The 13,825-nt window shown below is 38.3% G+C and overlaps 1 protein-coding gene across 3 annotated transcripts in view; it reads left to right on the top strand.

Moving 5' to 3' along the window:
* The window catches only part of LOC117415654 (leucine-rich repeat protein SHOC-2), a 32,115-nt gene that overhangs the window by 4,878 nt on the left and 13,412 nt on the right, over positions 1 to 13,825 (top strand). For 2 of the 3 annotated variants that reach the window (XM_059026110.1, XM_059026112.1), the window contains exons 2-4: positions 9,468 to 10,435; positions 11,835 to 11,972; positions 12,860 to 12,990. In XM_059026110.1, the coding sequence (XP_058882093.1) occupies positions 9,745 to 10,435; positions 11,835 to 11,972; positions 12,860 to 12,990 (960 nt within the window). In that variant the 5' untranslated portion in view covers positions 9,468 to 9,744. Of the gene's footprint in view, positions 1 to 8,554; positions 8,604 to 9,467; positions 10,436 to 11,834; positions 11,973 to 12,859; positions 12,991 to 13,825 lie in introns of all 3 variants that reach the window. The other variant, XM_059026111.1, reaches the window with a different exon arrangement.

Raw genomic sequence — 13,825 nt, 5'->3', positions numbered from 1 at the left:
AGGAAGGGGCGAAGTCTGCGTATGCTGCTGAGGAAGTTGGGAGGAGGAGGAGATGATCTATAGTGAAAAATTACAAGATTTTGCATTGCCTTTCTGTTTAGTTTAATCTAGAATGGATTAGTGTTAAAAGAGGATTCCCTTTATCTCACCCTTCATTTCTCATAGGCTTTTAGTGCTGCAGTAGTCTGTTTCAGCACAGAGTTTAATATGATATCATAACCGAGCTATGCTGCTAGTTTAAAATAAATTCTGTCATCTAACTTTGTAATATGTAAACACTTTGGCATAGCAGACCAAAAAAGGTCCTTATAAAAATAAAGAGATCAGAGATGTGTGTGTGTGTTAAATCTACCTTCAGGGTATCAGAATTATCTACTTGTTTACATTGTCCTGAAGTGTGTGTGTGTGTGTGTGTGTGTGTGTGTGTGTGTGTGTGTGTGTGTGTGTGTGTTAACCTTGCTTATACTGGTCAGAGCTTGAATTTCATTTTTTTGTGCTGTGGGGATTTCTCCCCTATGCTGCAGCCAATGGGGGGATTCCAAAATTTTAGGGGGGAATGGCGAAAAAAAGGCACTTTTTTGCATTTAAAAAACTATATACATTTTACTGCATCATCATTCACAGTGGTGTTGCTTTAAAATAAGCTGCTTTCAGGAGACCTAAGACAGCTGTTCATCACTGTGAGACAGAGCACTCTCCATTGCTTTTGCCATTGCCTGAGTTTTTGCATGCAGCAGAAGAAAAAGGTGCTTTTCTATTTAACCAGCGCTCCATTTCTTTTTTTTAACTCTTTACACTCAGCCCTATTTCTGCCTGTTTTTCACCGTTTTCATTTATGTATGTTTAACTACTGGATACTTTGTGCTGCATGCATGTAACACATCAAATGAAAGGCCACAACATTTCCTTTCATATTATGTAAGTTGCAACAGGATCAGGCTTTTCCAAAAAAAATATGTTTGGTCACTGCTCTGTATATTGTAATCCATAGATGTCTCAAAGAAAAAAAAACACTGCACCATTGAACCTCAATATGAAATGAACATGGCGGGGGGGGGAATGAGCTGATCTTCTAAGCTTTCCAAGGATACCGCCCCTTTCAGTCCATCTGCTACAGTGACGGAGTAATAGACTCAAAATGAAACCTAAGCTGTGAACTCTGTCACATGATGAGAGGCTTAACTTCAGGCGATCGTAGTTCCAGCTAGGAGTACCACATACACACACAGTGAATACGTCTTTGGAAAGCCCCTAGTCTGTACTTTTAAACAAGGTAGGTGGCTTTTATGAACCAGGTAGGTGGCTTTTACGGTGCCCGAGTAATATGTGCGTAACCATTGGTGCGCTGGCGGCCAAAAATGAGTTTTAAGAGAACGCGAAAGTCACTGCTTGCAAAACAACACCTAGATAGACTTAATATCATCTTTTTTTTTTTTTTTTTTTTTTTTAATTATAATGCTTAAAGATAGCGGCCGAGAATCACGTACAAGAGAATAAAGTCTTGCAGCACTTGAAATATCCAGCACTACTTTTATTTATTTATTTTAACCAGAATTACTCAGAATGCGGCTCACAGTGCTTTCCTTACTGACGCCCACTTCCTTAGAGACTATTGTAGCATTTCAGGCATTCTAAACTGGATGAAAAAATACAGTAGCTTGGTGTCTTAAAATATCTCTGCAGGATTTTCCCACACTTTGACAGTTGCAGATATGCGGGAGCAACTTGGAAAATGCGTGATGCCCTGCTGTGTGTGTGTGTGTGCGTGTGTGTTTTTTTAACCTTGCTCATACTGGTGTGTGTGTGTGTTTTAACCTTGCTCATACTGGTGTGTGTGTGTGTGTTTAACCTTACTCATACTGGTGTGTGTGTGTTTAACCTTACTCATACTGGTGTGTGTGTTTAACCTTACTCATACTGGCGTGTGTGTTTAACCTTACTCATACTGGTGTGTGTGTGTGTTTAACCTTACTCATACTGGTGTGTGTGTGTGTTTAACCTTGCTCATACTGGTGTGTGTGTTTAACCTTGTTCATACTGGTGTGTGTGTGTTTAACCTTGCTCATACTGGTGTGTGTGTGTTTAACCTTGCTCATACTGGTGTGTGTGTGTTTAACCTTGCTCATACTAGTGTGTGTGTTGTTTAACCTTGCTCATACTAGTGTGTGTGTGTTTTTTAACCTTGCTCATACTGGTGTGTGTGTTTTTTAACCTTGCTCATACTGGTGTGTGTGTGTGTTTTAACCTTGCTCATACTGGTGTGTGTGTGTGTGTTTAACCTTACTCATACTGGTGTGTGTGTGTGTGTTTAACCTTACTCATACTGGTGTGTGTGTGTTTAACCTTACTCATACTGGTGTGTGTGTGTTTAACCTTACTCATACTGGCGTGTGTGTTTAACCTTACTCATACTGGCGTGTGTGTTTAACCTTACTCATACTGGTGTGTGTGTGTGTGTGTTTAACCTTACTCATACTGGTGTGTGTGTGTGTTTAACCTTGCTCATACTGGTGTGTGTGTTTAACCTTGCTCATACTGGTGTGTGTGTGTTTAACCTTGCTCATACTGGTGTGTGTGTTGTTTAACCTTGCTCATACTGGTGTGTGTGTTGTTTAACCTTGCTCATACTGGTGTGTGTGTTTTTTAACCTTGCTCATACTGGTGTGTGTGTGTGTTTAACCTTACTCATACTGGTGTGTGTGTTTAACCTTACTCATACTGGTGTGTGTGTGTTTAACCTTACTCATACTGGTGTGTGTGTGTTTAACCTTGCTCATACTGGTGTGTGTGTGTGTGTTTAACCTTACTCATACTGGTGTGCGTGTTTAACCTTGCTCATACTGGTGGGTGTGCGTGTTTAACCTTGCTCATACTGGTGGGTGCGTGTTTAACCTTGCTCATACTGGTGGGTGTGTGTTTAACCTTGCTCATACTGGTGTGTGGGTGTTTAACCTTGCTCATACTGGTGTGTGGGTGTTTAACCTTGCTCATACTGGTGTGTGGGTGTTTAACCTTGCTCATTCTGGTGTGTGTGTGTGTGTTTAACCTTGCTCATACTGGTGTATGTGTTTAACCTTGCTCATACTGGTGTGTGTTTAACCTTGCTCATACTGGTGTGTGTGTGTGTGTGTGTGTGTGTGTGTGTGTTTAACCTTGCTCATACTGGTAGAGCACTGGCTGAAGAGGTTCTACCCACACGTGCTGTTGCTTATCTACCTGCCATGTAGATTAACAGTGTTATGGCAGTGAAGCAGTGCAGGACGTGGGTATGTCTTGACTCAATAACGCAACAAAAAACAATACCCATAGCAGGCACTTCTGAAGCCCATATCACATGGTTAATAATGTGCCCAGGCCTGTAGCGCACTGTGTTAATACTTGTTCTGGAATGGATGTTTGTTTTTATGAAAGATTGTGACTCTTGTATATACTTGTAAACGGCTTGTTGGGTTGATTTGATAATTGCAATACATCTGGAAAATAACACAAAGTGTGCACACAGTAATTGAAGCTAACTGCTTTGTTTTATTTTGGCAAAAGAGTATACAGCCTTTAAACTGAATTACACTGTGTTTACAGCAGGAGGAGAGAAGGTCACAAGGAAGACTTTTTTATGAAGTATAACTTGAAAGGCACTTCCTGAAATATTTTACTTTAGTCAAATATTAAACGTTTATCACAAAACCCAGCTGAATGAACTGCGTAGAGCAAAGGATGTCATGCAGTCGTTTAAGTTGAATGCTTTTTGTGTATTGTGAGGATTTCAGGCAAAAACATGACATGAAAGTAGACATTGCTTTATCAAATGACAGGACAGAGCCCAATCAGGATTGCAGGATTTCTGAGTCTCCACTCCACACAAATACTATCTGTAAACGAAGACTGTCACTACTATTGTATGAGTAATACTTTAAAAAAAATAAATAAATAAAAATAAATATCTGTCTGATCGCAGGATATGATCATTGTGCCGCAGGGATTGGATGCAAGTTACCTATCCATTGGACTGCTGACATTGGTCAGAAATTAATAATCAATATACTGTATAATTCTCCTGCACAGTGCTCTTACTGAGACGAGTGTACCGAGGGTGGCTAGGCTGGTTCTGCGTTCATCCTGTCCATATTTCTTTGTGGTATGTTTTTTTTCTTTGTTTGTTTGTTTGTTGGTTTATATGTATATTTAGATAAATAAATATTTATTTGCAACCGGGATCAATATGACATTTTTTTAATGTGCGACATTGCTTTACAACTATAAATGCCATGTTGTTTTGTGTTTTTTAAAGAAAAGTTTTTGAGTGGTAAAACGAACTGTACTCCTATTTGTTCTATTGTAAATGTAATGCACACCAGTCTCAGTTTGTTTAGTAGCGATGGAGGAAGTGGTTTTGAAGAAAAGCGAGCACAACAATTGGCTATTCTTCTCCACTCCCAAACCACACCCAATCTGCATATTTCCCTGAACTTCCTCGCAACCCCCCACTTAAGGTCGACTTTGGGAAAGTTAGTCCTGGGAAGTTAGTTTGATCGACTTGCCCCCTAAATCAGAGTTTTCATGTGTACACAATTTCAATAGTCTATGTGGAATGTTTACAATATCAATGCTATTTGAAATAAATTGTGACCAAATATGTTGTTGGACAATATTAAAAGGTAACAGGCCCAATGGAAATAAACCAAAATTAAGAACGGGTTGTCCTTTCAAATACACTTTTAAGCATGTAATGCACTTAGCATGAAGTTTGCTAATTTAACAAACTGGGGAAATACATTTACTGACCCACTTCTCTGATAGGTAAACTACCCAGGGGAAGGATTTATTTTGTTGAAACAAAGTTCAGCAAATGTGGACTGTTTGAGGAGAAATGGTCTGTAAAAAATGTCCTGTGCCGACACTCGGAGATGGATAATTTATACACCTTTTAGGCATGTGTATTCTAAGTTGCTTTTAAATTTCTCTAGGACTATGTCATGAACTAGGACAGTATTGTATCAGTATCTGCAGGGATTTTCTTTCTGGGTATGAAATTAACTGAATGTATTTTCTTGATGTTTACTGGTACTGCACAGTTATTTGGAGATAAGAGGCATGCTTTGTGCAAGCATTATCTCTGGTTTTAAAGAACTGGTGGTTTGATTGTGTCTCCTTTATTTCCTGCACAGTGCACTAGAAATTAGAATGGCAAAGCCATTTGGCTTGCATGCTGTGCAGCCATGATGCTTCATCTGTAACCCAAATTAACACTAGGTGGAAGTGACAGGGTTTACATGCTTTTTAAAATATTTTTTGCAGTTATAGGCCATTATTAATAACCTTTTAAGATAACTGTAAAGAAGAATTTTTATTTATGTTTTTGCACCAGATACCAAGCAGCTTGTAATCAGCATTCACATATTTTTAAGCTTGATGATGCAGTGCTTAAAATACAGTGTTTTTAATTGAGATTTTCTCCAGTAAATTTAGGAATTTGTTCAACCTGAATTACTTTACTCTTTCTGCAGCGGTGTCATATCAGGACTTCCTAAAGTTTATAAAATGGTTACTGTGCATAAATAAAAATGTGTTAAATGTATGCGCCCCTGGCTTTGGAACAGAAGTGGGTGACTACAGTCGGTAGGCAAAGCCCACCACAAAATGAAGGGGACTGTTTTTTGGTTTTTATTGTTTATATTAAAAAGTACGTATTCGTGTCAAACGGGATTGTATTGTTATTAACTACTTGGCTCAAGAGGTTGTATTTTAGAACCACAAATAAAGCGCAAGAAATATGTTGAGTTTTGTAGTAGCATTGCGTGACAGGCAGACTTTTTTAAGTTTACAGAAACTTTTTTGTATGGTACGTACTGTATGAGATTTCATCGACTTTTTGAAGAAGTCACGTGGCTACAGTGTTTGCACAAATAGATTTACAGTAAGACATATTATTACTGTGTGTATTTGAATACATTTTGCACATATTTGCATACAGGGGGAATATAGTAACAAATAAGAATTACGCCTTTGGACAATGAATTGTATTTTCATTTAATCTTGTGGTGCTGTCTTTCTGTACTGTTTGTCATTCAAATTAGTGCCCATGAGATGCGCTGATACAGTCGGCACCGCTTTATTGGGACGCCTCTGGAGATGGAAAAATATCCCGAAATAAGCGGCTGTCCCAATTAAACGAGAGGCAGTTGAGACGACCTTAATCACACTTTTTTGATTCTCAATGGAAAGAAAAAGAGTGAAACCACATAACATCATGACTAAATGTTAAATACATAATTTAAAATACGGGACAATGTTCTTTTTATTCCTAAACAGAATTAATCGCACATGCGATGTTTACATGCCAGCTTTCTTTGTAACAGCACCCTGAGAAACCACAGGACACTTCTCCTTTTTCAACGTAGTATATGCAATTTAAACAAGTCACAGCGTAGTCATGTACTGTCACTGCACTGTGCTACGTGACCCGTCTTGCTCTGAAAAAGAATCTCTGTTCATCGTTTGAAAATATTGTATCCCAAAAAACTAAGTGACATCCCAATTAAACAACATAAATAGCATTGGGAAAAACCATCTCCCAGAGTTGTATCCCATTTAAGCTACAATCACAATTATCAGTATCCTGATAATTCTTAGGCGGCACCAACTATTGATAAACACATTTCATCTAAGGAAAGGAAATGTGCTAACATAAGAGGATCCTTTTTCTCAACCAAAAGTAAAATAACTGAACTGTTAAAAAAACAAAAAAAAACAAGAACAAACATATCTGGTGGCTGTAGTACTTTTGCAGGAAAGCAATGTGACTATTTGAAGCTATATGAAATGTCTTCATTTTGTGATAAAAAAAACTAACGATGACCCCCCCCCCCCCCGCACGCTTTACGAAAATGTCGATAATCTTGTACGACCTGTTACAGTACGTTGGGTTTTATTTTTTTTAATAAACACATGGATGCATGCCTTCATTTGTGGAGATTTTCACAGACTTAAGTCTTGTTTTATGGTCCATGAATGCAAATGTGATCAAATACTTGATTACAAAGGACTTTGCAGACCTCATGTATAGAACTTGTACGCTTGAAAGTTGGAGATTTGTCTTGCTTAAAGACCCAGTATCATAGTTTAGGCTTCATAGTGTTGTACATGCATTATTTTTCAATTGTAAACAATTTGTTAAAAATAAAATGACACATTCCTTGGGTTTTGTTGTACATTTTAAGCTGCAAACTGCTTTTGAAGTGGCTGCCTAAGTTTGACTCCAGTCAAACTTGACACCCTTGTTTTTAATGGATTTCAAAATGCACGGATTTAGAAAAATGAAAAAATAAATCATACAAATTCAAAATCAGCAAACTGAAGTAAAAGCTTTATCTGTAGCCAAATCCAAAAGAAAGCATATGTCTCTTTTTGCTTTTGGAAAGCCTTGCAGTGTGCTGCAGGAGCTGTGTGATTTTAAAAAGGCTGTCTTTCCGGTGTTCCCTTGTGATCTAAGGACTGCGTAATCCGAGGCCTTTAGTTGAAGATGTGAGTAGGGTCCAGGGGTCTCCTGTCCAGCTGAGAAGGCTGGACTGCCTGCAGGCAGGTACAGCTTTGAAGACTGTGAGAAAAGTTTAAACTCAGTGGTATTGACCTTTTAACAGTTCTCGTCTACTGCCAGGATTATTCCTTTCAACGGCCAAATACAGTACAAGGTACAAACGGTCTAGAACTATCCCCAGAAACACGAACAGCTGGAAACCTTCTTGGAAGCTGTACAGTATTTTATATATTTATATATAATTTTATTTATTTATTTTTTTAATATGGTCGGGTCATACTGATAGCTTTGTTTTATAACCCTTCTTACTAGGGCTGCCAGTTAAACCAAAGCAAAATAGCAATCGATTAATTGGGCACACAAAATATAATCATTTGAATAAATATCGATGACTGTACCGCCCACATACATTTTTCGCTCCATTCCTCTCCCCTCCACGTGATTATTTTTATATCATTGCTGTTAAGTAAAAGCTTGTGCACAACAATTGAGTGCGAGGGGTAATTACGCCTTGGTAATGCCAGGAGAAAAAAAAACAAAAACAAAAAAACATTCACAACAAGCCTAAAGCAAGTTTGACATACTGGAGAGGTGTTACTAAAATATTCCAAACAGATTACAGTACTTTGGAATGTAATCTATATAAACTAGACACAAGTTTATGAAAACTGTCTTTCTTTTTTATTTATTTTTTTATTCAGTGACAGCTGCAGCATCACGCATTGCATCTTGTTAATACTGTACCACCTAACCTTCACTATCTGTGAAACACACATGCGGAAATCCCTGCCTAAAACATCATAATAATAATAATACAAATAAATAGATTTATTTACCGCAACATAAAGCTGATCGTTACTCCAAAATTGCATTGAACATCACTGATTGTTTATTTATTATTATTTATATTTTAACGTTATTGCATATTGTTATTCATTATACAGCAGTTCATTTTAAAACTACAAAGAACTGCAAACTATACAAGTCAGTTTTTTTTCAATGTGCACACTTTATTTACAGGCTGTTTGCCAGGAATACAAGCCTGTCGTCCTGCTCTGGATTAAAGGAGGTGTGTTTTTGTTTGTTTACGTCGAATACACAGAGGGGTGTACTTACAAAGCATGTCTAAACTGATTTGCTGGTAGGATGTGGCCAGCAAATCAAATGGTAGTTAACACGGGCAGGTAAAGAAGAGCACTCCCACTGCTTGTCTGGCAGAAATACTGTAAATAGCAAGTAGGGCTGCTGATTTCCCAGGATCACGGAATTGGCATTTTGGGAATGGAATTCTGCTTTGCAACTGCACCTTTTATAAATAAATAAATAAATAATAAAAAATGTGCAGTGTCTTACCGCTGTTATTCTCCTATAAAAAATAATGGATTGCTTTGAAAACTCCACTAGCCAGAAGCCCAGCGATGACGCTTGTATAAAACGTTTTTGTATGTTTATTTGGATCATTGGATAATGAGAAAACAGGTGATTTTGTGGGCGTTACGCTGATGGACTGTCTGTCTCTGTTGCGGCGCTGCCTGTGTGCTGTTTGAGTTGAGTTGTTTAAAAAAACTAGGTGCTTTGTGAGAGTTCTATTCTGTGGAATAATTTTGGTGTTGTATATACAGAAGTGAAAAGTACCTGAAAAAAACGATCGTCAACCCCCCAATTAAAAATGGGGGGGGAAATGACTTTTTGGGGGCATTTTTGGAGAATTATAGGTGCCAATTTGATTGACAAGCATAACCTTAACATTTTCATTGCATTGTGCTTTTATATAATCTTGATGCCTAAACAAAACCAAACGTGTGTGTTTTTTTTAACGATTATGAAATTTAGTTTATGATTAACATTTGAGAAGGCTGAGTACTGTAGAATTGTTTTGCTGATGATGATCTAACCTTGAGCCAGTGTCCTAATATTTGGTTTTATTTTACAGAAATCACAGCAATGAGAAAACAACTGGTGATCTTTGATATCTGAACTTGCTTCACCCTGGAGAGGGGATCACGTGCAGTTCAAACAGATATGTGGCAGACGGGTGCCACCCCAGACAAGCTGCTTCTACAAATGTACTTTCCCAGGGAGTTTTAAAAAACGTGGATTACAGAGCTGTTGCTTTTATATATGTACATATATATAAAGCTCCCTTTTTTTTCTCCAACCTGTTTTTAAGTCCCAGAGTTAATGAGCTACTGGGTGAATCTGTTGTCACTATGAGTAGTACATTAGGCAAAGACTCGAAAGAAAAGGACCCCAAAGGTCCTTCGGGAAAGGAAAGGGAAAAGGAGGCCAAAGCCTTGGGCAGCTTCAGTAAAGACGGCAAGGAAACCAAGACCAAAGGGAAAGATGCCAAAGAAGGAAAGAAGGACTCTAGTGGGGCACCACCTGGGGTGGCCTTTTCTGTTGATAACACAATAAAACGGCCAAACCCAGCAGCAGGTACCCGCAAAAAATCCAGCAATGCTGAGGTGATCAAAGAGCTGAATAAGTGCAGGGAGGAGACCTCCACGCGGCTGGACTTGTCCAAGAGGTCTATACACATGCTCCCTACGTCAATCAAGGAGCTGACGCAGCTGACGGAACTGTACCTGTACAGCAACAAACTGCAGAGCCTGCCCGCTGAAGTAGGCTGCCTGGCAGGCTTAGTGACGTTAGCCCTGAGTGAGAACTCTCTCACCAGCTTGCCCGACTCGCTGGACAGCTTGAAGAAACTGAGAATGCTGGATCTCCGGCATAACAAACTGCGAGAGATCCCGCTGGTGGTGTACCGGCTTCCTTCCCTCACCACCCTCTACCTGCGCTTTAACCGCATCACTACTGTGGAGAAGGATATCAAAAACCTGTCGAAACTCACCATGCTGAGCATCCGTGAGAACAAGATTAAACAACTCCCTGCTGAAATAGGTACGCAGGGCTCCCTGTACAGGAGCTGACCCATACATTCATATTTAAAGTAAATATTTAGGTCCTGGTTGGAACAAAAACAAAAATAAACTTGGTCAAGGAGGTGTAACAGTATTCTGCTGTTAGATGAGCCTTCAGCAGCTCATCTCATAGACCCCTCGTAGCCCAAGTCTTATACTATCTAATATAATATGAGGGAAGGTAGTCCAAGATTAGTGCTAATCAGTGTCTGTGGAACCAGCTGAAGGTGTTGCTTTTAATTGGAGATTACTTTTACTGTTCTTTAAGATACATTACACTTCCCTATCACCAAAACAAACATCCCACACTAGTTTGTTAAGCACATTCTTATAAAATGACATTGAGGGATGCACACTGGCAGAATTTGACCCTACCAACTGTGCAATTAAAAACTTTCTAAGAGACCATACTACAAAGAATGGATGATAAAAAAAAAAAACCCTCTTAAAGGAAATGAAGGCTAATGTAAAAGATTGTATATTTCGGTAGTAAACCGCGGCTGAAAAGAAAGAATTTAAGTTGGGGGAGGATATTTTATTTTGTTGCTATGCACCTACATTCTTCAGTGTGCATAGAATCTGTCAAAGTTCCCTTTGCCATGAAATACCCTCCTGGAAAAAAAGAGAAAAAAAAAATTAATTTGTGTAAATTCTTATACAGTACACGTTTATAAAAAATATTTCCATTCACTTCTATAACACAGGTTAAACTAAAATGTGCTTAATTCTGAATATTTTTTTTACTGTATGTGTACAGTAAGTCCATGAGACTTGTTGTATAATGTTGGAGCAAAAGTGAAACAGAATCAGATGAACAGTATTGCTGTAAATAAAGTAGACCTTCGTTATGCGCTAGTTGCATTGTTTTGCATGTGTGGCTAAACTGGTCTGCACCTACCCCACCTACTGTAATATCCAGCCCTCAAGCTGCATAGTAGAGAATTGCATGCTTTACACAGACGACTCTGATCTTCGTTTAAGAGATTACGAGAAAGGCTTCATTTATTTACTGTCTTAAGCATCAGCTGCCTCTATGTTTTTAACCCTCTGGCAATGTCTAGTCACATTGTTTGTCTGTATAACCAGTGATCAAGGTGAACTACTGTGCAATTTTAATACAGAAGCATTATTGTATTGGTTTTAGCTATTGTATAAATGTGATTGAAACATCCTGATGTTTTGTCTGAAATGCACTTTATATCTGTATACAGTAATCTGCATGTCACTGGTTGAGAGCAAGAACATTGTACTGTGACTAATAAAGATTGAAGACGTCTGCTATTTTAAAGATCTCAAACCAGATGAAATAGTACTAAAAGGCACTATGATGTTTAGGCTATATTGTGTAATCAGTAATTCTCACCCTTTTGTATTTGCAGGGGAATTGTGTAACCTCATTACGCTGGATGTAGCGCACAATCAGCTTGAACACCTTCCAAAAGAGATTGGAAATTGCACACAGATAACTAATCTTGATTTGCAGCACAATGAGCTTCTGGACCTCCCTGAAACTATAGGTAACTCCTATTAAATCTGCTAACGTTTAACAGAGGGTCTTGCACAGGGCGGACTGCTCTTTTATAGTATTATTTAAAACCCTTCAGAACATTTATTGGTGATTTCAAAATTTTCACAAACATCCAGAAGGTACCAGTATTTGTATGGCTGCTAGAGCCATTGTACTGTACATCCAGGAATTGTATCACCTGCACCATTGGCCATATCAATGATACAGATCTTGTTCACATACATCATTTTCTTTAAATCTGTTTTGCAAAGACAATAATGCTGTGAAACATCCACAGGGGATGTACACTACAGAGTGGCTGTGTTTTTTAAACTAACAAATTAAACCTTTGCAGGTTAAATGATGTGTAATAAAAATGGGAACACACAATGCACAAGGGTTTACATTCTGTAACAGTTAGATACAAAAAAAATCTTCATCATTTGTAAACTAGTTCCTGTACACATTTTCCTTTGTGCAATGTAAACTGGAAGTTATTAAAGGAAAAGGCGGCTTTTTTTATTGTTTTGGGTCAACTTCTATCTACCTGTGCTGCACAGCAGTCACCTTGTACACTTCCTGCTTTACTGAATGTATATCGGAGAAGATTATGAGCATTTTGCTGTGCTACAGTACGTGGTGTTTCATAATTGACATTGCTGGAGACTTAAAATCTCTGTTTAGCCACATGTTGGGTGCAGTAAAGTTGAATAAACGGAGTGTGAGCATCTTGTTTGTGCTTCACCGACTCTCTTTTTAGAGGAACTGTTCTGCATCTCCATGGATTCCCTGATAACTGACACCAAAGGTGGCTATGCCAAGTAACTATTGAAATATCATTTTCAGTTCCCTGCTAACACAGGGTAATAAATGATAATGCTTACCTTGTTGTTCCAGGTAACTTGTCAAGTCTAAATCGCTTGGGTCTGCGGTACAACAGGCTGTCTGCTATCCCTAAATCATTAGCTAAGTGCAGAGAATTGGAAGAGCTGAACCTTGAGAACAACAATATTTCAGTGTTACCAGAGGTAAGTTAAAAGACTTTAAGAGGGAAGGGTGTCATCTTGAAATTTAAGGACAGATGTGTTATCCAGCAGGGCTATCTAATACAACAGGAGTACATGCATACAGCATAAAACTAAATAGCTGAAGTGCAAAATAAACATTGCCAGCATTAGGAGACATTGCTTGCTGTAAGGTTAGTGCTCAGGAAGATTAGCAACTAGGGTAGCTGTCGTACAGTACAGCAATAGGTTTTTTTTTGTTTGTTTTGTTTTTGCAGTGCTAATGTGCATGATTACATTGTTTACATATATACCTTGGATTTGGTTTAAGGCAGCATATATGCTTTCTAGTAAGAACTGTTTATTACATACTTGTATGGACAGTAGGAACATCTGACACATTTTGCAAGACACTGAAATATCTTTAATTTCAATCAGCTAGTCATGCCACTTTAGCAGGAAAAAAAAGCATACTTGCAAAAAGAAAAAGACCTCATTCTATGTTCTTTGTCATCTGACAAGCAGAGTGGTTTTTAAGTTTGTTTCCCCTCAATACCACAACATTTACACAGCACTTCCTTCACAGTAAATTATTGTGTCCTTGTGAGAGAGAGGCAATGCAGCTGGATAGGCCAGAAATAAGTGGGTATAAGAGAAATGCAGTGCCATGTTAAATAGGTCATTTTCATAAGTGGTGCAGTTTGTACTTGCCTTCTAAAGTAACACGCCAGGTGTTGTTGTTTTGGTATATAGTATGACTAGCAATAGCTCTGCAGTTACAGAAACACTGCTGTCATATCCTTTTGTTCATTCATTTATTTCATTTTATAGAGTTATGCAACATATTAATATTAGATTT

Source organism: Acipenser ruthenus, chromosome 7, assembly GCF_902713425.1.
Source record: "Acipenser ruthenus chromosome 7, fAciRut3.2 maternal haplotype, whole genome shotgun sequence".
Taxonomy (NCBI): Eukaryota; Metazoa; Chordata; class Actinopteri; order Acipenseriformes; family Acipenseridae; genus Acipenser; species Acipenser ruthenus.
This window is presented reverse-complemented; position numbering and strand designations above follow the sequence as displayed.